This window comes from Aegilops tauschii, chromosome 7 (assembly GCF_002575655.3).
Source record: "Aegilops tauschii subsp. strangulata cultivar AL8/78 chromosome 7, Aet v6.0, whole genome shotgun sequence".
NCBI lineage: Eukaryota > Viridiplantae > Streptophyta > Magnoliopsida > Poales > Poaceae > Aegilops > Aegilops tauschii.
Genome location: NC_053041.3, coordinates 9,706,113 through 9,732,354, shown reverse-complemented (window position 1 = coordinate 9,732,354; position 26,242 = coordinate 9,706,113). Strand labels below are relative to the sequence as shown.

The 26,242-nt window shown below is 44.7% G+C and overlaps 4 protein-coding genes across 4 annotated transcripts; all 4 read left to right on the top strand.

The window, feature by feature from the left end:
• The first annotated feature begins 280 nt into the window (after positions 1–280).
• Positions 281–5,303, top strand: LOC109768378 (uncharacterized). Its single transcript, XM_020327102.4, has 8 exons — positions 281–807; positions 2,181–2,425; positions 2,518–2,602; positions 2,980–3,336; positions 3,415–3,615; positions 4,366–4,537; positions 4,629–4,800; positions 4,885–5,303. Exons 1-8 carry the CDS (start codon positions 466–468, stop codon positions 4,976–4,978), a joined length of 1,668 nt encoding a protein of 555 aa, XP_020182691.1. The 5' UTR covers positions 281–465; the 3' UTR covers positions 4,979–5,303.
• A 559-nt stretch (positions 5,304–5,862) lies between these two features.
• LOC109768376 (uncharacterized) lies at positions 5,863–8,528 on the top strand. Its single transcript, XM_020327100.4, has one exon. It carries the CDS (start codon positions 5,927–5,929, stop codon positions 7,886–7,888), a length of 1,962 nt encoding a protein of 653 aa, XP_020182689.2. The 5' UTR covers positions 5,863–5,926; the 3' UTR covers positions 7,889–8,528.
• Positions 8,524–11,301, top strand: LOC109768377 (haloacid dehalogenase-like hydrolase domain-containing protein Sgpp). Its single transcript, XM_020327101.2, has 5 exons — positions 8,524–8,924; positions 9,932–10,040; positions 10,123–10,277; positions 10,487–10,748; positions 10,844–11,301. The coding sequence occupies exons 1-5, from the start codon at positions 8,896–8,898 to the stop codon at positions 11,036–11,038; spliced, it is 750 nt and encodes a 249-aa protein (XP_020182690.1). The 5' UTR covers positions 8,524–8,895; the 3' UTR covers positions 11,039–11,301.
• A 3,810-nt stretch (positions 11,302–15,111) lies between these two features.
• LOC141026633 (uncharacterized) lies at positions 15,112–26,000 on the top strand. The gene is made up of 3 exons (XM_073503471.1): positions 15,112–15,256; positions 25,202–25,434; positions 25,692–26,000. The coding sequence occupies exons 1-3, from the start codon at positions 15,112–15,114 to the stop codon at positions 25,998–26,000; spliced, it is 687 nt and encodes a 228-aa protein (XP_073359572.1).
• The last annotated feature ends 242 nt before the right edge of the window (positions 26,001–26,242 follow it).

Sequence of the window (26,242 nt, the reverse complement as noted above, 5' to 3'; positions counted from 1 at the left end):
GGAAATGTTGATCACTTGCATTCAATTCAGGTATACGATGCTATTTGTATAACGCAAACAGGCTGAATAATGTTTTTTAATATTTATATTCTTAAACAGTTATAAACTGAGTGTTCGTACAACTGCTAGTATTTGTACGTATATTTCCTAATGATTGAAAACGAGCTGAAAAAATGTTTGTTTTGGCTTCTGCTTTGGATGGCTGCTGTCCGTTGGATGGCGTTTGAGTGGCTGATGCATAGCCTCAAGGTGTCACCTGATCTCTGTCCCCCTTCCCCTGCCCTAGCCGCCAACCTCTCTCTCTCGATCTCTCGAGTCGCGACCTCTCTGCCGCCGCTCGCTGCCCCCGCCTCCGGTCTACCTCGCCGCCGCCGCCGCCGCCGCCGTCCCCCCTTCCTCCTACACCTGCCCTCCTCTCTCTCCTCTCTCTCCTCCCTCCCTTCTCCTTCCTCCCGGCGTCCGGGGATGGGCGCGGACGAGGAGGGGCAGTCCCCCGCGCGGAAGCGCGAGCGCGAGGAGGAGTCCGCGGCCGCCGACGAGGGGGGCGCCGCCGCCGCCGCCGAGAAGCGCCCGCGCGCGGGGGACGAGTCGGAGGGCGCCTCGCTGCTGGGGCTCGCCAACTACGCGGACGAGGAGGAGGAGGAGCGCGGGGCCCCGAGGGGGCACGCGAACGGCCGGCCCCGCGAGGAGGAGGAGGAGGAAGACGATGAGGATGAGGAGGAGGACGAGAGGAGGGCTCCGGAGAGGCGGCCCAGGCAGGTCGAGCTGCGCCGGGACTGCCCCTACCTCGACACCGTCAACCGACAGGTATGGAATCCTTTGGCAGTGCCATTTTTACATGTTGATTCGGTTGCAGTTGCCCACGGTTTGATTGTGATAAGGTTGGTCTGAGCCTGCTGGTTCTGTGCACAGCCCTAGAAGCACCTGAGATCTGTCAAACGTGCTCACGGTAGTTTAGGTATTATTAGTCGCTGACATGGTGTGACTCTATCCAGCTGAAGTACATGTAGAAATGTAGAGCTGTAGCTTGGCACTTGGTATTCATTTCGTTAGTACCTTCGCAGTGAATTCTAGCAGCGAAGCCTCTTCATTTCGAGCAGTGATGTAGCCCGTATTGGTAAACTAGTTCTTTGTGTGTGCTAGTACCTCACGATGTCATCCTTGTATATGCACAGAAGAAATTATTCATCCCTGCTATTGTCACTGATTCCTAATCCAGTACAACAAACCTACTATGTTCTTGTTGAAAATAAGTGTCAAACATTGTAGTGCTGACACCACAAGTACCTAGCACTTCTAAATGTGTCTATTTCCTTTGGTCCCCTAGGTTGAATCTGTAGGCTACAAAAACTTTGAATCGGTCTGTGGGAAACCGGGCATAGTAGGTTGGTAAATATAGAACATGCAGAGATGTAGAACTGGAGCTTGGTACTTAGCCATTTAATTTGTAGGTAGTTGGTATTACCCACACAGTGAATTCTAGTTCATTTGTCATATGGTGTAGCTTATTAGCAGCTGATGCTCTTCATTTCAAGCAATAATGCAGTAGCCTACTTTGTACACTGATGATTTGTATGTGCTAAGTTTTCAACCCCCGCAACCCCACTGTGGTCACTTGCATCCTAATCCAGCACATCAAACCTCTGAAAGGCTCTTATGTTTTCTTCATTACAAAATATTGCAGGGCTGACTTCACAAATACCCTGTTTTACTAAAATTGGTCATTCTCTTTTATTCTATAACAGTTTTGGTTTAACCTGTGAGCTAAAAAAAAACTGTGAACAGCAGGGCTTACTTCACAAGTACTTTTATTTGTGTGTAAATTTTGCTATCTCCTTTGATTCCCTAGGAGGCTAGGTTTAAACTTTGTAACTACAAAAACCTTGAATAATTGTGTGCACACCTTTTTGGTGAATATTGCTATGCTTCCTACAAACTCCTGACAGATTGCTAACCCTGTCCTACACAGATTCTCTTTTGTAACGCATCCCCAGCATTAGATGATGCTTTGTGCAGATTTAATTACATTAAACCACATCCATGCTCTAGTGCTCTATTCTCTGTTCATATATGCTATATTCTCTTTTTGGGAGGTGGAGGGGGCAAACTTTATAGTTAAGCAAGCCATTCTGCACTCTCATGGTTATCGATGCCTGATTGTACTTTGTCCTGCTTCGTAGGTCCTTGATTTTGACTTTGAGAAGTTCTGCTCAATCTCCTTATCGAATTTGAATGTGTATGCGTGCCTAGTTTGTGGAAAGTATTACCAAGGAAGAGGCTTGAAATCGCATGCGTATACCCACAGTCTTGAGGCAGGCCACCATGTCTTCATTAACCTTCAAACTGAGAAAGTTTACTGTCTTCCTGATGGATATGAGATAAATGATCCATCACTAGAAGATATTCGACATGTTCTCAATCCAAGGTGATCATTCGTTGTTTCTGACGTTATCTATTGTCGCCTTTGTTGACTCCAGTAATCAGTTCCACGTTTTATTGATTGGTATGGTTTGGCAGGTTTGCAAGAGAGCAGGTTAAAATTCTTGACAAGAACAAGCAATGGTCAAGAGCTCTGGATGGCTCCAATTATTTACCTGGAATGGTATGTATCTATCAAACTCTCTAAAGGCTTGTTTTCTCTCATTCTGCTGTGTTGTGCTGTGGAATCCTTCCAGTTAAGGGAATATTTACCCATTCTAGCAAAATAGCGTTTTTAGTATTTTTTATGAAATAGCAAATAGAAGCACTTGTTTGAAGAAGCCGTAACAATGCCAATGAAGCCCAGAGATACTGTGGACTTGAATGGTTTAGTCGAGCTCTCCTTTTTTGCGATCTGATTCTACATCACTACCACCGTGTGACTTCAGGACTGGTTTAGATTGTCTTTATTTGCTTGATTGTAGATGGAAACCTGCAAGCATTTAGGCTCTTGTGATTTGAGAGCTAAATTATTAATCACTTTTCTGATTAAATCTGCAGGTTGGTCTTAACAACATTAAGGAGACTGACTTTGTGAACGTCACAATACAATCACTGATGAGGATTACCCCTTTGAGAAATTTCTTTCTCATACCTGAAAATTATCAGCATAGCAAATCCCCACTGGTTCATCGGTTTGGAGAACTAACTCGCAAGATTTGGCATGCTAGGAACTTCAAGGGCCAAGTTAGTCCACATGAGTTTCTTCAAGCAGTTATGAAGGCTAGTGAGAAGAAGTTTCAGATTGGTGTACAATCTGATCCAGTGGAATTTATGTCATGGCTCTTGAACACACTGCATGCAAAACTAAGAAGTTCAAAGAAGAAAAATAGAAGCATCATATATGATTGCTTTCAGGTTAGCTTTAGAATCAATTGTGTAATTGATAGAACTTGTGGTAGCTTATCTGTTACAATTGATACTTGTTTTTGGCAGGGAGAACTTGAAGTTGTGAAGGAAATTCACAGGAAGCATTTAGTGGATGATGAGCAGAATGGCGAGGCAGGTTCACAGGTTGAAACAACAAGTGACGGTATGGTCACTCAAACATCTCGGGTCCCATTCTTGATGCTCGGTCTTGACCTGCCACCACCACCACTTTTCAAAGATGCCATGGAGAAAAATATTATTCCACAGGTTTGTTTACCCAGTCATCTCTGCTTTTTGCTGGAATTGCAGGACATGTGTCAAGTTTTTAGACTGGCATTTATATTTTGGAAATTTCCCTGGTTATGATGTAAGAACCAACTGACTCTGAGTCTTTGACTAATTCAGTTAGCTAGAGCATTGGTACACGAGAGACTTGATTCCCTATGGTCCAGCTGCTAGACCTGTGGTCTTGTTTCTCAAGTTTATGATCCCTTAACTTATAAGACTAGTTTATCTTGTTCAAGCCTTGCTGTTTCGAGCATCAAACTGTAACTGGCTGTGGGCCTATTTTCTACTTAGGATATTGGTTACACTCGCAGACAGAGTAATACAGAATAGTCCTACAATTTTATCGATCTTTTTCCATCTTGTCATTTTCTCTTGCATGTATTAGCAAGTCTTTGGATTTGTTTGTATCTCACCATTTTGTGATCTGTTTGGAGGTATGATGTTTCTTGGAGTCTCTTTTGCATGTACATCTATGTTCGAGAGGTCTCGACCAAATTTTCTTGATGGATAAATTAAACCAGTGAGATGAATTATCGTCCCCATGACTGTTTGCCTCAACAGTGTGAATCTGGGTTCACACTGACTGGAGGAATACATGGTGCACACTCACTGAAGGGATATGTTTTAACATGCCGCATGAAACCTTGACATTGCTTATTACATGGAAGATTTATGTTTTAGTTCTTGGTAATTGGTGTACTCTAATTCAGAAGCTTGCACGGTGCTCAGGTACCACTGTTCAATATACTGAAGAAGTTCGATGGTGAGACAGTTACCGAGGTGGTACGGCCATCTATTGCCCGAATGAGGTATCGAGTCATCAGGCTTCCAAAGTATATGATCCTTCACATGCGACGGTTTACAAAAAACAACTTCTTTGTAGAGAAGAACCCTACACTAGGTAAAATTTTCTGTTTTCTTCATTGAACATGATACAGACGCCCCCCTGGTCACTCAACAATCCTAAGGGCATTTTGTGTTTCATGCAACAGTGAATTTTCCTGTGAAGAACTTGGAATTGAAGGATTACATCCCATTGCCTAAGCCAAAAGAGAGTGAGAAGCTGCGCTCAAAGTACGACCTCATAGCCAACATCGTACACGACGGCAAGCCAGGTGAAGGATGCTACAGAGTATTCGTGCAGCGGAAATCAGAGGAGGCGTGGTACGTGTTCTCCTTCATCTCATTCGTAGCATGAATATTTGGGAGGGACCCCGGCATATCATTCACGAATCCTTCTTGTCTCAGGTATGAGATGCAGGATCTCCATGTCACCGAGACCCTTCCGCAGATGGTCGCTCTCTCTGAAGCCTACATGCAGATATACGAGCAGCACGAGTGAGCGACGGGGGACGACGGATTGGGGTCATCATGTAGATTTCAGTGCCCCTGTTTTTTTGGCGCTCGACACAGATGATGGTTTACAAGCTAATTTATATGCCTGAGGCAAATTTTTGAGGGCTTGAGTGTTGTATGTCCGAATTTAATTCCTTGAGAAGTAGAAGAATCTGAGGAACTCGGATGCACTGTTAGTTTCTTGACGCCGCCATGGAGAGATTCCAGGAGCCAGCAGCTGTAAGATGTAAAAAACGTACCCGCACTCTTCGAGAGCTCGTTGAATTCTCCGAGCATTGGTTTTTACCAGGAATGCGCTGTTCCATCATGCATATTTGTTATGAATCCGTATGTTGCTACCAAGCAGGAGTGATAGTGGACTTGTTCCCAAGGGTTTCAAGGAATGGGGCAAATGAAAAATGAAGGAGTTTTCATTTGATCCCATTTTTAAAGGAAAAATGTGGGAATTCCAACATTCACTTGGACATTTTTTCTTTCAAATTTCTATGCACGATGAACAAGGCTAATATCCTTATCAACATAATGACATTCTAACTATATATTTTTATGTGTTTTAACTTTATTGGTAAAGGATGCAGCGGTACGAGCCTATAGAACAGATCCTGTTCAAGTAAGGTCGTTATGTGTTTTGACTTTGATTTGATCATATGTATTAGAATTCACGTTCTTTTCCAATTCCCGTGGACCAAAGCATCCAAATTGACAGAATTTCTATATTTACTATGTTTTGTACATACGTTCCTCTATTATTTCTGCACTTTTAGAATCCTGCGAACCAAAGGAGCCCTAAAATTCCAACATCAATTTGATGATTATTTTTTTGCTTGAATTCAACGTGAGGATGTTCAAATTCTGACATGAATTCGATGAAAATCTCGCACTGCCATGTGGCTGGCCTTCTCTTGTATTCCTCCAATTATACATTTTGTCCACTATGTTTACGTACTTTTTTCTCAGTAAAAACCCGCCTTCGCCTCCCGTTCACGTAAGAGAGAAGAATACGCCTCCTCAGCGTCAACTGCCCGCCAAGGTAACGAGACGGGCGGAGCCCCATTTGCGCCACCGCCCGCCCACAATGCCGTGCTCGCCAGGGCCCCGCCGCCGCCCGCCGGCGGCGGTGCCAATCAGCGCCGTCCTGCTCCGGCAGCTTCGGATCGCGGCCGGCCAGGGCTCCCCGCGCCGCCTCCTCCTGCGGTCCCTGGCGCTGGTCCTCACCTCCAACCTCTCCTCCACCCACGCCGCCGTTTCCTCCCGCCTCCTCAACTCGCTCCTCCCTCACCTCCCCGCCGGCCGCCTCCACCTCCTCCGCCTCCTGCCCTTCGACCACCTCACCCTCCTCCTCCTCTCCTCCTCCTCCGGCCCCACGCGACCCGCCGTGTCCGCGCTCCACGCGCTCGCCGTCCGCTCCGGCCACCTGCCCGCCGACCTCCGGCTCGCCAACTCGCTCCTGGCGCGCTACCTCGCGCTCGGCTCCCACGCCTCCGCGCGCCGCCTCTTCGCCGACATCCCGCGCCCCGACGCCGTCACCTGGAACACGCTCCTCCGCGCCTGCCTCCGCTCCGGCCTCCTCCCCTCCGCCCGCCAGCTGTTCGACCAAATGCCGCAGCGGGACCTCGTCTCCTACAACTCCATGCTGTCCGGCCACGCCGCGGCCGGGGACATGGCCGGCGCGCAACAGCTGTTCGATCAGATGCCCGAGAGGGACGTGGTCAGCTGGAACTCGATGCTTGGTGGATATACCCGCCTCGGAGACATGGAGGAAGCCAGGAGGATGTTCGACGCGATGCCGGAGAGGGACGTCGTGTCGTGGAACTCGATGCTGGACGGGTACGCGCAGGCCGGGGACGTCAAGATGGCGAGGGCCATGTTCGACGGCATGCCGAGGAGGAGCGCCGTGTCCTGGAACGTCGTCCTGGCGCTGTACGCGCGGGTGAAGGACTGGCGGGAGTGCCTGAGGCTGTTTGACGCGATGATGGCGGTGGGGGCCGCCGTGCCGAACGAGAAGACCTTCGTGAGCGTCCTGACGGCCTGCGGCAGCCTGGGCGACCTCGAGAGGGGGAAGTGGGTGCACGGCCTGGTCCGACAGAGGTGGGAGAGGATCGTGCCGGACGTCCTCCTGCTCACGGCGCTGCTGACGATGTACGCCAAGTGCGGGGTGATGGAGACGGCGAGGGAGATCTTCGACTCGATGGGCGAAAGGAGCGTCCCGTCGTGGAACTCGATGATCATCGGCCACGGGCTGCACGGGCAGAGCGAGAAGGCGCTCGAGCTATTCCTGGAGATGGAGAGGAGCGGGCCCAGGCCAAACGAGACGACCTTCGTCTGCGTCCTGAGCTCCTGCGCCCACGGCGGGCTGGTGCTCGAGGGCTGGTGGTGCTTTGACAGGATGGTCAGGCTCTACGGCATGGAGCCCAAGGCAGAGCACTTTGGCTGCATGATGGACCTCCTCGGCCGCGCCGGGCTGCCCACAGGCTCGGAGAACCTCGTCCAGAATTTACAAGGCAAGGCGTCCCCGGCGTTGTGGGGCGCCATGGTCTCGGCCTCTCGGGCGCAGAACGGCTCCAGGCTCGGGGAGTTTGTGGGGAAGAAGCTGATCGAGATGAAGCCGGCGGAGGTCGGCCCGTACGTGCTGCTCTCGAACATCTACGCGGCGGAAGGGAGGTGGGACGACGTCGAGAAGGTGAGGGAGATGATGAAGCGGGACGGGGCTGAGAAGGACGTGGGGCTGAGCCTTGTGGGATCGAGCGAACCGGTGACCCGTCTTGGTACTGAAGACGGCGCGGTGGTGATGTCGATGCTGGGCGAGATGGGCGCGCACCTGAAGAAGCCGGCGACCGAACCCCAGGAGCCCAAGGGCAGGGAGGGAAGGGATGCCACGAGGACCTGTTGTGCGTGACAGCAGCAACGCAGAGCATGTTGCAGGATTACTACGCCTCGCCGTTGATCATCACGGAGCATCAGGTTTCCTGCTGGTGCGTGTGGTCCTCTGTCGTCATGCCAGCCAGGGCCAGCATTGCAGCAGCAGCAGCAAAGCAAGCCGAGGGGTAGCCTACTGCTGGGTGCTGGCTGATGAGCAAGCGATGGAATAAGGCAGAAAACACGTTTGGACTTTGGAGGTGGGCCAATGAATGGTCGATGGAGAAGGTGCCCGGCTGGCTGCTCAACTGATCTGGCCGGCGATGTGATGTTGCTCTGCTCTGCTCAACTGACCTGGCCGGCGATGTGATGTGAGTCTGTGACAAGTGAAGATGGTGACGATGATTGCGTCAGTCAGCTGACCGTGGTGTCGGCAAGGCAGGGAGAGGCGAGAGCGACGGGCGTCTGCTGCAAGAACGTGGACGGGCATTCGGATCTGTGGAAAGAAAGACGAGGGGAAAAGGAACATGACAAGTGCTATGAGCATATTCGATCTCCTGGCAACCATATGCGTCCAGCGTTTTCACGAGCAACTGAAATCTCTTCCAACAGGAAAAAATGTTTCATGCCTAACATTTCTTTTTTGTCTCCAAGTAACAGTAAAATTGTTGCAACCATAATTTCGATTTTTTCTGTCTTGTACCATTATTATGTAATCATGTGGGCCCGACCTGGCAGCGAGGCGGCGCCTTGGCCCCACTTGCAGGTTGCCAAGGGAAAAAAAGAGGAGGAGCAGCCGAAGACGAGGCCAGGCAGGCAGCAGTCCAGGAAATCAGGGATCTATCGGATCCACCGCCGTCCGTCCGTCCGTCCGTGCGTCCTATAAGACGAGCCACCGCCCCTCGCCCAGATTCCCAAATTCCTCCATCGACCTGCCTGCCTGCCTCCCGCGAGAGTCCTCCACTCCACAACAACCATCGAGAAGGAGCGCGCGCGCGCGCACGCACGGAGGCGGCCGCGATCTCTCGCCCACCCACCACTCGCGCCATGGCTTCCACCAATGGCGGCTTTGTCAGGTACGTGCTCGCTTCCTCCACCACCACCCCAACCCGATCTCCTTTTCCTGCTTCCTACTAATTCTCTTCCGACGATACGTCGGTGCTCGCGTGCGTGCACCAGATTAGAAAAATAGCCCACCCGCCGCGCCAGAAGATCAACTAATCCCCGCCGGCGCGCAGCTGATTGTCCCCGTTCCTCCCCGGCCGCGCCGGCCCAAACCAAGCCCGCTGACGGAATCGGATTCCGGCCATGGTTTCCTCGACCCGTTTTTCTTATTCTTATTCTTCTTCTTCTTTCCCTTCTTTGGCAAGAAAATATCTGTTCATCCTGCTGAAGTTACAATCTTTTCTGTCTTCCACGACAGATCCATCTCAACCAGTTCTCCGGAGACTCTGTTATTATTCAGAAAAACTTCTTTTATGGTCTATACATATGTGTAGTTTAGTTATTTGTAACAGCCTGCTCTGCTCATACATGTCAAGGTAGGTAGCTAGGCTGATACTTTTGGGAGGCATAGCTAAAATTGTGAAGCAACCAAATGCCTGTCAGCCATACCCAAACCGAACAAGAAAGACATGAAGTAGATTGAAGTTCTCCGTCTTGTTTATTTTCGCGGAACAATACCGCTATTTGATTAGTGACCCGCTCTTGATAAATGTCTTTCGATGCGCCCGTGGTAAATGCCTGTCTGGCTGCATGAGTGCTCTTGTCAATTCTCCATGCGCAGCTACTTTGAAATATCTGCGGTTTGGGTATCGGCACTTGCCAGTCGACATCGTTCAGATACTTAGCCGTCCAATTTTTCTTGTTCTGGTTTTAGAAAAACGCAGGCAGACCTAGACATCCATGGCTCCGACGTACATGTAAAAGCAGAGACAATGACCCTGTTTACCTGTATTTTCTGGATTTTCAGTGCTGGGTTGCTTAAATATCATTCATTGAAGTCAATCATTTGCACTTCATACATCTTCAGTAGCTACGAAGACTGACTGCTGAACTCTTATCTGCTTTCCATACTTTGTAGTCCTCTTGCAGCGACCGTTCCAGTTGAGGCGGTTCTATTTGACATTGATGGTACCTTGTGTGACTCGGATCCTCTTCATCACATCGCTTTCCAAGAATTGCTTCTTGCGGTAAGAAGCTTTACGATGCATGATATTTATTATTCTTTATTAGTTTCGTGAACAAGCTGACTGGGCTAATGGATGTAAACAGATTGGGTACAACAATGGTGTGCCGATTGACGATGAGTTCTTCATAAACAACATCGCTGGAAGAAGCGATGCTGAAGCTGCCCAGAATTTGTTCCCAGACTGGCCCCTCGAAAAGGGGCTGAAATTCCTAGAAGACAAAGACGTCAAATACAGAAGGTACACCAAGTGGGAACTACTTCTTGGTTATATGATTTTTTTAATGAGCAATTGGTTTTATGTAAGGTTGTCGATGGTTCTGTTATTTCTTAATTGGCTTTTCTCACTGTTAATGTTTTTCTCTTATTTTAAAAAATTCTCTTGAGAACCACTAGTTGGCTAGTATGACTTGGTGAGGATAAATATTTATAGTCCCTTGTTTGTTACAGTTTGGCGATGGAGCACCTAGAGCCTGTAAAGGGCCTCCACAAGCTGGTTCAGTGGGTGAAAGATCACGGCTACAAGCGTGCCGCAGTAACCAATGCCCCAAGGATCAATGCAGAGCTCATGATCAAACTTCTTGGTCTATCAGACTTCTTCCAGGCCGTGATAGTTGGAGGTGAATGCGAGAAGCCAAAGCCCGCGCCCTTCCCGTACCTGAAGGCCCTCAAGGAGCTCGAAGTGTCCGCAGCACACACCTTCATCTTCGAGGTACGCATACCCTTGCATATGTACCCATTGAACTTGCTGTCTAAAATCTGATTGGATTTACAGATACATGATACCAATATATGCTTTGAATGCAGGATTCCGCTTCAGGGACACGCGCAGGTGTTGCCGCGGGAATGCCCGTCGTCGCCGTCTCGACGAGGAACCCGGAGAAGTCCCTACAGGAAGCCGGGGCCGCATTGATCATCAGTGACTATGAAGACCAGAAACTGTGGAACGCGCTCGAGGAGATCAACAGAGAGGAAGCGAAGCTAAAGAATGGTGGGGCGTGAGACGATGATGGTGATGAACAGTTGATTGACCACTGCAAATTTACCCATTCTTATTATTTATAAGGGAATCTACGCCCTGAAGTTATTATGGTAGGACAGAGCTCATCTAGGTATTTTGAGCTATTAGTTTGATATATGTTTCTTTTGGTTCTCTAGTAGAGAATCAAATAAAAAACTTTAGTGCCCGACACATGACATTTGTTTGGTTGATGGGACCTATGAAAATGGCATATCTGTCAGGCTCATTGCCTACTAGCTCTGAATTTTGACTGTTGACCACTCTGTTTGATTGAGCTTCTCTTTATATTAATCTGAAAACAATATGGTAATGATGGACATCGCAACGTCGACTGCTCCTTTAAACAGAAGTCATGGTAGCACAGAGCCTCTCCTTGTGATTCAAGGGATTCTATGTCCTGAAGTTCTGGTTTCACAGAGGTCATCCAAGCATTTCGAGCTTTTAGTTTTGTATATACGTGTTTCTTAGAAACAGATAGAATATCTTTAGAGCCCATGCCAACAGATTGCTGTGTTGATGGGACATATGGAAATTGCAAATCTGTTACCATCTCCGAATTCTGACTTTTTAATCTTCAGAGCATTATTTTTGATTGAACTTCTCTTTATTATAATATAATTTGAAAACAGTATATGGCGATGGTAAACATTGGAATGGGAACCGCTCCTTTCAGGAAGCAAGTGACAAAAGTTAGAACCAGTCAGATGATGTATGGCATGACATGAGATGGATTGCCCCAAAACCTCACCAACTAACCAAGCCACACCGACCAACTTCTCCTTACCAATTTCAACAACCATGGCGCATCAGGGCTAAAATGGATGTGGATCCCACCTTTCAGGCAGCTCACTGACGAAGAAACATCTCGAAGCTACAAAGACCGGTGTCTACTTCGTCCTACTTGGAAGGGAGTACCTGAGCTACACCAACCAGAAAACGCTAACGCTACCACCTGTGGACTCCCTTTTTTAGAGAAAAGACATCAGCCGGGACGAGATGGGCCTCGAGCCTAGCTCAACTTTGAATTAACAAAGCCATCAACCGGCTAGGATTACAAGGCATACGGAACCAAAGATAGGAAATATGACACGACAAGATACATATGCGCTCGAAAGCAGCAAACAAAGCCTCAAGTGCTACAAGCTATAATGATAAATCAAAGAAGCACACAACTGAAGACAACAAGGCCCTCCTCCGAGAACGAAGCACGAGGGAACTAGGACCATTCGGCACAGAGGAGAAGAAATGACATGCATCAACGAGTGTGGTCACCAACAGCTACGGATGCCTGCACATCGTCCTGGCTTGATAGGCGCCACATCATCGGAAGATGGAGCTGTTCCACTAGAACAAGAATGGTTTCCACCGGAGGATGGCCACATAGAGAGGATCCACGCACTCCCGATGAGCCGCCAAAGCTTCCCTCAATCAGAATTGCCCACGGCCCGGTTGTAGAGGAGGGATAACATCAAGCTTGGACAAAGAGGACACACCACAGTAGCCGCCAAACGCACCCCAACCTGGCACACCATCCAAACAGCTCCAAAAGGCGATGCTTTCAAGAAGGAGAACGAAAGCGAGAGCTCTGCCACCGCCCACCGAGGTTAGGGTGTTCACTCGGGAGGCTAGAGAATGGTGGGTGGAGGGAGGCAGACCCGACAAACGCCTCCAAGGAGGAAGAACAACGCCCTCGGGAGCAGCCGTCGTCGCATCCAACCATGGATTTCTCCTGGTCTGTCTCCATATCACCATCCGACCCACATTACTGAGGTCGAAGATCGAAGAAGAAGATCACGACCCAGATCCAGAGGGGGGATCACACCGAGTCGAGGAAGGAAGGGGGCGGCAAGATCTGGAGCCGCCGACCGCCTAGCTCGCGCCAGGTCCATGCCCATCGGAGCCCCGCCGTCTACACGGCCAGGGATACCACCACCACCTCCGCGCCACCGCTCGCCGCCAGCCGGTGGCGCCCCTCCGACAGAGGCCGCCGCCTCAAACCCCGCGTCCCTGCGAGAGAGCCGAGCGGTAGATACCCTGCCACCAACTTCCTCGACGGCGCCCCGGGATTGCCCGGCAGCAGGCTTAGGTGGCTGCGAGAGGGAGGAGCAAGATGAGGAGGGGGCTCTGTGACGAACTAGGGTTTCACCCCCCGAGTCGCCCGGAGGGGGTGGCGCGTGGGTGGAAGAGGGGTGAGAGCCCCCTGAGTTTCCCCTGTGGACACCCTTGTATATTCTAGATTTTTCTTTTAGTTTGTTTGGTTGAGAATTTTCTATTAGTTAAGGGAAAGTAACGTTATTATATTCTATAAACCTTTATTAAAATATTTTCCAGACGTGTGCATTTTAGAAGCCTCTACGAAGATACTTGAATATATTAAATAGGAACAACAACATATAAAGACCACAAAAGAATATGTATTTAAGTAGCACAAATTGTTGTGTGGATGGAAATTATTTTTGTGATTTCTTATTCTTTATTTAGGTTTAGAAGGAATCGGATTGAACAAATGTCCAAACTAAAAATAGATGAACAAACAATACATTGTTCACAACAAATTCTAGTTCAATATATCATTGTTGGTTTGTGATTATAGATGTTTGAGTTATAAACCATAAAATTTGATAGTATTAGTATCAATGCAATTGTGTATTCAGTATTACTAGATAAAATAATAAAACATATACTCAATGATATATATTAAAATTAATTTAAAATTTGATAATAGAAAATGTAAAGAACTAAAAATGTTTGGTATAAATGGATGACAATTAAATGTATCATGTTACTTTTGGAGATTGAGGCTTCTCTTCGTTTGGTTTAATATTACCTTCAGTTGTATTAGACAGAACACATATTGGTTTCCCCAAGCAAAGATCTCATCCACCTTTGTCACTGTGCAAAATAAGCTCTATTTATGACTTGACTACTTAATTAAAGCACTAGGATGTTGTTATTATATGTGATCGGGTTGGTATAATAAATTAGCCAATGTACAGCTAGATGTTTTTTGTGTGTCGTAAATAATATTACGACTTAGTGGATCTGATGTTAATTTTGAAAAAAAGACACATGTGCCGCTAATTAGCATTATTCGATTTAGCTCAGTACTTAATCAGTAGTAAACTTTCATGGTTGACTTTGTTACTAAAAGCGAAACAATGTAATCTTAATTGTATATTAACTTACAAGTATTTGTTCAGTTAAGAATCAATCATGTTCAGTCAAGTATCAATCATGTAGACTTTGATGTCTCTAGCTTGCTTTCTGGGTTGGCACATGCAAAACTTTTAAATATGAGGAGGTCCTTGTATACTTTGATCAATATATAGTGATGACATCTATCCATATATGACAGGACCACCTTTTTCTTTGAACTTAATATCTTGATTGTTTATCTTCTTACACCTTTGTGTAAGTTATGCGACTGACATATTGACTAAGCTGCTACTCGGGAATATATGACAATAGAAAATGTATGAGTCGCTCCAATCACCATTATATCTTGCAAGCTACAATTTCCATCAATACCATTGGGTTCATGGATTGTTTACATATACCCAGTGAAACCATTTCTCATCGTATTTTGCAAGAAAAGAAAATAACCGCTTGCTACACGCAAAAGGTCATCAAATATTGGGTGAAGTGTGATGTTGAACGAAAGAACGAAGAAAAGAAGATCCTCAAGCAATGAAAATCTTTCGTGGTGGTGCTAATAATGCAAGATTCAACTTTTATGTAACCTTGGCTAGATTGTGATCATTTGATGTTGTTGTGAACCTTTGCTATGTTGCAAAGATTGAACTTTTTACAGAGTCTCGTGTTGAATTTCTTATTTTGATATATTCTTGAAGGCCCCCTTTCCATACCTGAAGGCCCTCAAGGAGCTCGAAGTGTCCGCAGCACACACCTTCATCTTCGAGGTACGCATACCCTTGCATATGTATCCATTGAACTCGTCATCTAAAATCTGATTGGATTTACAGATACATCATACCAATATATGCTTTGAATGCAGGATTCCGCTTGAGGGATGCGCGCAGGTGTTGCCGCAGGAATGCCCGTCGTCGCCGTCTTGATGAGGAACCCGGAGAAGTCCCTACAGGAAGCTGGGGCCGCATTGATTGTCAGTGACTATGAAGACCGAAAACTGTGGAACGCGCTCGAGGAAATTGATAAGGAGGAAGCAAAGCTAAAGACTGGTGGAGCCTGAAAAAGATGATCATGATGAACAATTGATTAGACCACTGCAAATTTACCCATTCTTATGATTCAAGGGATTCTACATCCTGAAGTTATTATGGTATAGGACAAAGCTCATCTAGGTATTTTGAGCTATTAGTTTGGTATATGTTTCTTTTGGTTCCCTAGTAGAGAATCAAATAAAAAAGTTTAGTGCCCAACACATGAGATTTGTTCGATTGATGGGACCTATGAAAATGGCATATCTGTCTGGCTCATTGCCTACCAGCTCTGAATTTTGACTGTTGACCACTCTGTTTGATTGAGCTTCTCTTTATTAATCTGAAAACAATATGTTAATGATGGACGTCGCAATGGGGCAGCTCCTTTAAACAGAAGTTATGGTAGCACAGAGCCTCTCTTTTTGATTTCACATTGATGGGAGCTCATCCAGGCATTTCGAGCTTTTAGTTTGGTATATACGTGTTTCTTAGAAACAAATAAAATATCTTTAGAGCCCATGCCATAAGATTGCTGTGTTGATGGGACATATGGAAATTGCAAATCTGTTACCATCTCTGAATTCTGACTTGTTAATCTTTAGATCATTGTTTTTTATTCAACTTCTCTTTTATTAATCTGAAAACAGTATACGTGGATGATGGACATCACAATGGGAACCGCTTCTTTCAGAAAGCAAGTGACAAAAGCTAGAACCGGTCAGATGATGTGTTGCGCCAAAAACCTCACCAAGCCGCACCGACCAACTTCTCCTTAGCAATTTGAACATCTCATGGCACATCAGGGCCAACATGGATGTGGATCCCACCTATCAGGCAACTCGCCGGCGGGAAAACATCTTGAAGCTACAAAGACTGGCGTCCTCATCGCCGTACTTGGCAGGGGCTACCTGAGCTAGAACGACGAGAAAACACCGACAAACCACCTGTGGACAACCTTGTATATTCTAGATTTTTCTACTTATTAGTTTTTCTAGTTAAGAATTTTCTACTCCCTCTGTAAACTAATATAAGAGCGTTTAGATCACTATTTTAGTATTCTAAACGCTCTTATATTAGTTTACGGAGGGAGTATTAGTTAAGAGAAAGCAACATTATTATATTCTATAAACCTTTATTAAATATTTTCTTGATGTGTGCATTATAGAAGCCTCTACCAAAATACCTGAATATATTAAATAGGAACAACAACGTATAAAGACACCAGAATATATTTAAGTAGCACAAATTATCTATGGATGGAAATGATTTTTTTAATATTTTATGCTTTGTTTAGGTTTAGAAGGAATTTGATTTAACAAATGTCCAAACTAAAAATAGATGAACAAACAATACTTTTTACACAACAAATTATAGCTACAATATATCATTGTTGTGTTTATGATTATACATGTCTGAGTTGTAAAAGATAATTTGATATTATTAGTATCAATTCAATTGTGTATTCATTATTATTAGACAAAATAATAAAACATATACTCAACGTTATATATTAATTGATTTTTTTAAATATCATGATAGTGAAATGTAAAAAATTAAAAATATTTAGTATAAATGGATGAAGTTGATAACCCAATAAAATATAAATATAACGAGTGACAATACTTGCAAATTTGCCCTCGGTGGCAAAAGAAACAGTCAGGAATGGTTCCACTTGCTTATTTGCCCCATGTTGCATCTCTGCCTTGCAGCGGGTGGAGCACGCTGTAAGAATATCGCCTATGGTTCCATTTGTTCAGTGGGTGCCAAAAAAAGATAATAAAAATAAAAAACATAACATACCTCTTGTTTTTTAAATTGAATCAAAATTTCAACAAAAAAACTAATAAAATTAAATATTTTTAAAAATGTACTGGCCCATAAACAATATAGAAAACAACGTAAAAATGTTTATAGATAAAAGAATTTACTTTTCATGACTAATAAACTAATTTTTTTAAAAATGTACTTACAATTTTTGGCCGCCCAATTTAAAAACTAACTGTTTCAAAACCATGAATTTTTTTTGGTGCCCAAAAAAGTTTTAAAAGATTTCCAGTTGCGACCTGTCTTTGAAAAAAAAAGTTGCAATTATGACTACCACCTAGTGCCGGTTCTTTTCCATCTTATTCCAGCTTATTGTCAAAATAAGCCAAAAGCTCAAAAGAACTCGATTTGGAAAAGCTAGCTCAACTTATTTCCACCCCTCTTCCCATTCACAATGAAAAATGACTAGCGGGGAGGAGCTTCCCGCAGCTTCTGACTTAACCTCAAAGGGGTATAGCTATGTGGCCCTATTGTTTGCTCAGTTTACAATAGAAATGCCACTGCCAGGTCCCAGTTTAGCTCCTGCAAAAAAAAAGAACATGCGCTCGTTCGGTCGTTCACATCCCGCATCGAGCTCTCGCAAAACAGAGACGCCACCGCCGCTAGGGTTCCCAGCTAGCCGCCAGCGCCGGTGCCCTGCTCCTCTGCCGCTGCTCGTCCCTCGGGCGAGCTCATGGACGGCGGGTAGGCCTTCATCCCCCGTCACTGCTCCTCCCTCGGGCGCGCCCCCTGCTGCCCTGGTCTCTAGCAGTTCCTCCAGATCGTTCCGGCGGGCGCTCAACTCCGGCCGCAAACGCCCCACTTCGACGAAAGGACCTGTTCCACCTCCCCTCCTAATAGTAGATGGTTCGTGTGATTGTATTTTGGATGTGGTTTGGTCTGAATGTTGAAATCAATATATATGTTGTGGTAATACAAGGAGGTTGCTCCCTGCCATAGTGTTGAATGCAATATATATTGTTCATATATACAAAAAATGATAAAAAATAGTGCAATATCATTTAATATGAATAACAATATAGTCCATGGTCATTATAGACTTTCACCGATCATACCACACATAAGCTGAAAAAACAGGAACTAAAAAGAACTGACTAGCTTATTGCGTGGAGCTTATTCCACAGGAGCTTATTTCCACAACATAGCTCAAGAGAACTGGCCCTTAGAGATGCAGTTGCAGCCCCCCTTGTAAAAGTCATGCGGTTGCGACTATCCCCTAGATGTGTGCAATTGCTGCCTGGGAAAACATGCAGTCGTGTCCCGCCTTAGAAAACATGTAATTGGGGTGCTCGCGTGCTGCCTTGGAAAAACTGCAGGTGCGACCTACCTTGGAAAGCGTGCAATTGCGGCCCACCTTGAAAACATGCAGTTGCGACACACCTTGAAGAACATGCAGTTGGGGCCCACCTTGGAAAACGTGCAACTGTGGCGCACGTGAGAAAACATGGGAAAACATGCAGTTACGCCCCGCCTTGGAAAAACATGCAATTGTGACCTGCCATGAAAAACGTGTAGTTGCGGCCCTACCTTGGAATACATGTAGGTGGTTCCCGTCTTTAAAAGCGTGTAGTTGCACCTCTCTAGAGATATTTGTAGTCGCAACACCCTTAGAGAGATGTGCATGTGCGGCTCTTTCCTCCACCTTGGGCCATGTTAAGTTGACACTACCCATAAAAAGTATGTGAAGTTACCCTTGGACCGGTCTTGGAAAGACTTTCTACAAGTTTTCATAGAAAGAACTTGTAAGTGCGACCCCTACCTTGTGGAACGCGCAAAATGTAAGCCCGGTAAAACCTTGCAAAAGCAACACAGAAAAATACAATAGATTGTGTCATTTTGCGGAAACTAAAAAGAACCAACTAGGATCATGGATAAAAAAGAAGAGAAGTGACACATTGATCAAAACATATTCAAACCAAAAAAAGTGAGTTTAATCCCCTTGTTTTGAAAAACTAAAATTGAAAGGAAAATATACATGCACCAACTCTCTTTAGAAAAAAATCCTGATTATGGCCCCCTCACAAACACAATTTAGTGACAAATATCCTGAGCTGATTATGATCCTACATATAAAAAGGAATGAACACTGCCTAATTTTCAGTTTTATGCCATTTTCCTAGCCAGTGAACATTATGCATTTTCTTTGAGCTATAGTTATCTTGAGATATCCCGCATCTTTGAGCTATAGTTTCAATATATCATTGTTGTGTTTATGATTATACATGTTTGAGTTGTAAATGATAAAATTTGATATTATTAGTACCAATCCAATTGTGTATTCCGTATTACTAGACAAAATAATAAAATATATACTCAACATTATATATTAATTAAAAAAAATTTAAAATATGATGATAGTGAAATGTAAAGATTTAAAAATGTTTAGTATAAATGGATGAAAGTTGATACTGCAATAAAATATAAATATCACAATGGACAACACTTGCAAATTTGTCCTCAGTGCCAACAGAAACTTTCCAACAATGGTTATTAGAAACAGTCAGGATTGGCTACACTTACATATTTGCCATATGTTGCATCTAAGTCTTACAATGGGTGGAGAACGCTGCAAAAATATGGGCGCTGGTTCAATGTTTCAGTGGGTGCAAAAAAAATGATAAAAAACATAACGTGACTAATGTTTTTAAATTGGCTCAAATTTTTAACAAAAAAACTAATAAAATAAAATATTAATATCTCTAAGAACGTATTGGCCCATAAACAATATAAAAAACAACGTAAAATGTTTATAGATAAAAGAATTTACTTTTCATGACTAACAAACTAATAAAAAAATACTTACAGTTTGCGGCTGCCCAATTTAAAAACTTAATGTTTTCAAAACCACAGAGATCTTTTTTGGTGCCAGATAAAGTTAAAAACTTGCAGTTGCGGTCTGTCTTTGAAAAAACAGTGCAAATACGACTACCCCTTAGATATGCAGTTGCAACCCGCCTTGTAAAAATCATGGAGTTGCGATTATCACCTAGATGTGTGCAATCGCAGCCCTGCATGGGAAAATATGCAGTCGTGTCCCGCCTTAGAAAACATATAATTGTGGTGCTGTCTTGGAAAAACTGCAGTTGCAACCTACCTTGGAAAGCGTGCAATTGCCGCCACCTTGAAAAATATGTTGTTCGAGCCCGCCTTGGAAAACATGCATTCATTACCCCGCCTTGGAAAGCATGCAGTTGCGACCCGCCTTGGAAAACGTGCAATTGCGGCTCACCTGGAAAACACGGGGAAAATATGCAGTTATGCCCCACCTTGAAAATCATGCAATTGCGACCCGCCATGAAAAACATGCAGTTGCGGCCTGCCATAGAATACGTGTAGTTGCGACCCGTCTTTAAAAGTGTACAATTGCACCCCTCTAGAGATATGTCGAGTTGCAACACCCCTAGAGACATGAGTAGTTGCGGCTCTTTCCTCCGGTCTTGGAAAAACTTTCTACAACTTTTCATAGAAAGAACTTGTAACTATGACACCTAGTGGAACGTGCAAAATGTAAGCCCTGTAAATCCTTGCAAAAGCAACACAGAAAAATATAGTAGATTGTGTCATTTTGCGGAAACTAAAAAGAACCAACTAGGGTCATGGATAAAAAAAAGTGAAGTAACACATGGATCAAAAAAGGTTCAAACAAAAAAAGGTGTTTTTCTAAACTAAAAATTGAACGGAAAATACACATGCACTGAAGCTCTTTGGAAAAATTCTGATTACGAGCCCCTCACAGACACAATTTAGTGACAAATCTCCTCAGCTGATTATGAGCCTACATATAAAAAAGAATGGACACTGACAAATTAACACATGCACGCAATATTCAAACAAAAAAGGTGTTTTTTTTTCACAATAGTTTTTCTCTGTAAAAATATTATAGGAAGATATACACCGTTATGATTGGGTGAAACTGCGTCTATGATGGAGAGATTGCTCCAACGTGAGAGATTCCTAGCATAATACGATGACTAATAGTTTTTTTTCACAACAGTTTTTCTCGGTAAAAAATTTAGGAAGATCTACACCATAATAGTAATTGGGTCCCACGAGATAAACGGCTCCTAATTACTGATAAACATGTGAATTTCTATAGTTTTTAGTGCTTAGGTATAGCCCCTCCCTCTTTTGTATAGCTTTTTATAGTTTCCTACTTTTTTCTTTCTTCCTCATCTTGAGGAACCCTTTGTATTAGTGCTCTATTATTTTAATAAAATGTTGTGGGGTGTAAGCCCAGCAGTCTTCAAGGTAAAAAAAAACATGTGAATTTCTAGGAAGTCCCTAATGAGTATAGGTATAGATAAGATTTAGATATACCTCCATCAATTGATTGCATCTTATTGTTGTATCCAAAAATATTTATGAGAGAAATATCAGTTGTCTTTTTTGGTGCTAAGAGGTATATCTAGATTAAGATTATGATAAGTCTCTCTTCCTAATTAAATAGGATGCAACATCAAATTTTTCCTTAAATTTCATGATTAATATATATAATTCAAAAGAACATAGTTAAAGGTTTTCCTTGCAATTTTAAGTATTAACGACATTACATGCGTGCTTCTTATTCAAATGACCTTGTAATTCCTCTCTCCCAAGGCGACTTGGGAAAGCCCCCCCCCCCCCCCCCCCCCCCCCCCGTGATCTTCTCCGGCGAGCCCGTGGGTTCGCCCCCCCTTCGCCTGCCGCTCCGGCGGCTGGTGGCAGGGAGGAAAATCCTGGTGTCTCGACTCCCGCTAGTAGATAGGTAGGGTTTTAGTCCTCGCAGGGGCGGCGTTTGGACGGATGGCGACGCTCCCTCTTCGAGTCAGTCTTTCGGACTCCGATCCTCCTCAAGTTCGCCCGTTGGGACGGATTAGACGGAGCACCGGCGTAGATTCCTGCCAGCTCCTTGGTGCGGCGAGGTTAGGGTTTCTCGTTGTGCGTATGCAACGGCGATATTTGGTGTCAAGTTCTTCAGATCGATTCAAGGATTCAAAGGCGACGATGCGGCTCCAGGGCGCTGGTCCTTAGGAACACGTGCACGAAGACTTCCCGGCTGTCACCGACAAGGTCATGCAGGTTTCGGTATGGGAGCAGCGATAGCGGTGCGTCGGCGGCTCGTTCTGGCGGCAACAATGGTCGTTCGGTGGCCCATGGACCTCGATGTAATTTTTATTATGTTTGAGGTGTTTTGTACTTCCGGTGAATCTTTATAACAGATCTAATCCTTTCCGCAAAAAAAGGGCATTATATGCGTGCACTATGGTGAACATGGGTGACCGTGGCCCTGCCACTGCTGGTATCCAGCCTCCGCATATGATAGTTACCCAATGAACAAAAGCTTATAATTATTATTTTTGTACCACCCTTGTGAGCAGCTAGAAATTAACGAGCTCGTGCATTTTCACAGTGCAAATAAACTTTGAGATTATCTAGAAATTAGTGAAAATTCTTTCTTGCCTACTTAGTAGGGTTTGTTTTGTTTTGGTTTTTCTTGGCCATAGGTATAGGTGGGTTTTGCCCTGTTTACTTTTAACTAACCGAGCTTTGTCAGATTTTTGGGTCTAGTTTTCCTTATGAATTGGATCAAATATGTAGGTGTTTGGGTCCGATCTTCCTTATAAAGTGGACTAGTATATTCTTATGAAAACTGAAATTATGGGAGCCCAGTGCCCTCTCGAAGAGGTTCTTCCAAAAAAACAGTGGATGGCGTGACTTAGGATAGAACATTGTGTAGCTGGTTAAGTTGCCTCTGCCGGCCCCATTGTTCACATAATCATATGGATCAAGCCGAGGTCTATGGCTGTAGTAATGCCAATTAGTGAGGTTAGGAGGCGGGGATTTGAAGATACACCACTTGCAGACACCTCATATTGTTGGGAACGTAGTAATTTCAAAAAAATTCCTACGCACACACAGGATTATGGTGATGCATAGCAACGAGAGGGGAGAGTGTGTCCACGTACCCTTGTAGACCGAAAGCGGAAGCGTTAGCACAACGCGGTTGATGTAGTCGTACGTCTTCACAATCCGACCGATCCAAGTACCGAACGCACGGCACCTCCGAGTTCAGCACACGTTCAGCTCGATGACGTCCCGCGAACTCCGATCCAGCAGAGCTTCACGGGAGAGTTCCGTCAGCACAACGGCGTGGTGACGGTGATGCTGTCACTACCGACGCAGGGCTTCGCCTAAGCACCGCTACGATATGACCGAGGTGGAATATGGTGGAGGGGGGCATCGCACACGGCTGGAATAGATCAACAGATCAACTTGTGTGTATAGAGGTGCCCCCTGCCCCCGTATATAAAGGAGCAAGGGGAGGAGGCGGCCGACAAGGAGGAGGCGCGCCAGGGAGGAGTCCTACTCCCACCGGGAGTAGGACTCCCTCTTTTTCCTAGTTGGAGTAGGAGGGGGAAAGGAAGGGAAGAGAGAGGGGGAAGGAAAGGGGGCGCCCCCCTCCTTGTCCAATTCGGACTAGAGGGGGAGGGGCGCGCGGCCAGCCCTAGCCGCCCCTCCTCATCTCCACTAAGGCCCATCTTGGCCCATTAAACTCCCCGGGGGGTTGTACTCCGGTATATGTCCGAAACTCCCCGAAACCATTCCGGTGTCCGAACATAGTCGTCCAATATATCGATCTTTACGTCTCGACCATTTCGAGACTCCTTGTCATGTCCGTGATCACATCCGGGACTCCGAACTACCTTCGGTACATCAAAACACAAAAACTCATAATACAATCGTCATCGAACTTTAAGCGTGGTCGAGACACGTCTCCGGTCAATAACCAATAGCGGAACCTGGATGCTCATATTGGCTCCTACATATTCTATGAAGATCTTTATCGGTAAAACCGCATAACAACATACGTTGTTCCCTTTGTCATCGGTATGTTACTTGCCCGAGATTCGATCGTCGGTATCTTAATACCTAGTTCAATCTCGTTATTGGCAAGTCTATTTACTCGTTCCGTAATACACAGGGACGGAGCTCCCATGTAGCCATTGGTGTCAATTGACACCAATGGATTTTGGCTTTTCAGCTAATACGTATTAAGAAAAAGTGCGTCTGACCCCAGCCCAAAAATGCCATTGACCCAAGCCCAGCAACTAATCCCTAAAGCCTTTGCCCAAAGCCCATAAATTCATTAAGCTCTAAAAAATAAAACAACATGTGGCAGCAAACAATTACACAAAGGCCCGGCTGGCCGGCCCAATGCATATGCACGTTTCTATGGGTCTACCGATTAATCCATGTACGCGGATATACGCCTGTACCTATACTGTACAGACGGACGCCCTCGCCCTCGTCTCTTCGCCTCCTCATCCCGATCCCTAATTCCGCAGCCGCCGCAGTGAATCGGCGGCGAACGACGGAGAACTCGACGCTGTTTCATCTGGGGTATGTTGACATCGGCCGATCGATCTGCCAGACCGCAACTGCTTAATCTATAATCTGCAAGTTCTTCCCATCCCAGGTAATCCGCAGTCTATCCCTCTTGCTCTCTAGACTGTACAACTCTACATGTGCTTTGATTTCTTGATGGCTACTGGATAAGTAATTTCCGTTTCTTCTCTTTGATTTGACTAGGACCAGGAGGATATGGGTAAATTTTTGTTGAAAGGGAAACGACCAGCACCAGATAGTAATGTGGCAGGGACTTCAAGGCCAGTTAAACCAAGACAAGATCTTGCATCAAATTCTGGAAGAGAACAGGTCAGCATATTATGTGCATTGTTTTGCTCACCAACTTCAATTGGTTATAGTGGCAATTTCAAAGAAGAATGAAGATATTGCGGATTTCTTTTATATGATATCTCTGTTGTTTAATGTGGTCGGAGCTTCTTGCAAAAGAAAAGACATGATTAGAGAGAGTAACCGAGAAAATGTAAAAAAAAGCCATAAGTAGTGGACGAATTAGTACCGGTACATGACTAAATCAAGACCAGTCACTTCAAAGGGCGGGAGACACTCGTTGGGGTTCTCACTATAGAACCCTCTCAAGCTTAATCCAGTTGTTCCCATCAATTGTTAGTGTCCTGAATTATGTAGCAAAAGAAGGCAAGAAGGATTCCAAGAAAAGTGAAGCACGGGGCCTTCTATCATATTTTGGAACCTTTGATTTTGTGTTCTATTTGCACATGATGTTCCATATATTAGGGAGTGCCAATACTTTGTCACATGCATTGCAGCAAAAGGATCAAGATATCTTGAATGCCATGTCATGTGTGAACTCAACACGGAATGATCTACAACAACTAAGAGATGATGGATGGGAATCACTTCTAGAGAAGATATATTCATTCTGTGAAGAACATGACATTCCTAAGGTAAACATGCATGATGAATATGTCGATCGGCATAAACCAAGAAAAAGAACCAACATTACAAACCTTCACATTACCAAATAGAGTGCCTTAATTCTGTTATTGATTGGCAACTTCGAGAGTTCGATGATAGATTCAATGAAGTGAATTCTGCACTGCTTATCCACATGGCTTCTTTCAACCCAAAAAATTCCTTCGCTGCTTTTAACTTGGAGAGTTTATTGAAGCTAGCTGAGGTTTATCCTGATGATTTCAATTCATGACAATTGATGGATCTCGGTCATGAACTTCGGATTTTCATTGACAATGTTCGAGCGGACCAGAGATTTGACAATTTGGATGGCATTGCTGATCTTGCTAAAGTGTTGGTGGAAACTAAAAAGCATCTTGCTTTTCCTTTGGCGTATCAACTTCTCAAGTTGGTGCTAATTTTGCCAGTTGCCACAGCATCAGTGGAGAGATACTTTTCAGCAATGAATATCGTGAAGAGTGTTTTGCGAAACAAAATGGGTGACGAGTTCATGAGTGATTGCCTGATTTGCTATGTGGAGAAAGACATATTTTCTACAATAACGAATGATGATGTTATTGATCTATTTAAGAATATGAAAGATCGAGAAGGGAAGTTATAAAATGTGAGTCTAATATAACTTTAGTTTTTTTGTTGCTTAATGATACTTATTGTTTGCATTATTTCTTTCTTACTATTGTTGTGAATTAGTACATTCTTTTGTTTATCTTTTTTAGATAGCTGCAAATGAAACGTTCCAAAGTCATCTTTTTGCTTATTATTTATGGAATATGTAAACAATTGTTGTTCTATGATTTCGCTCGGCCAATACTCGGTATGAGTTTTTTATGTAATAATATCACG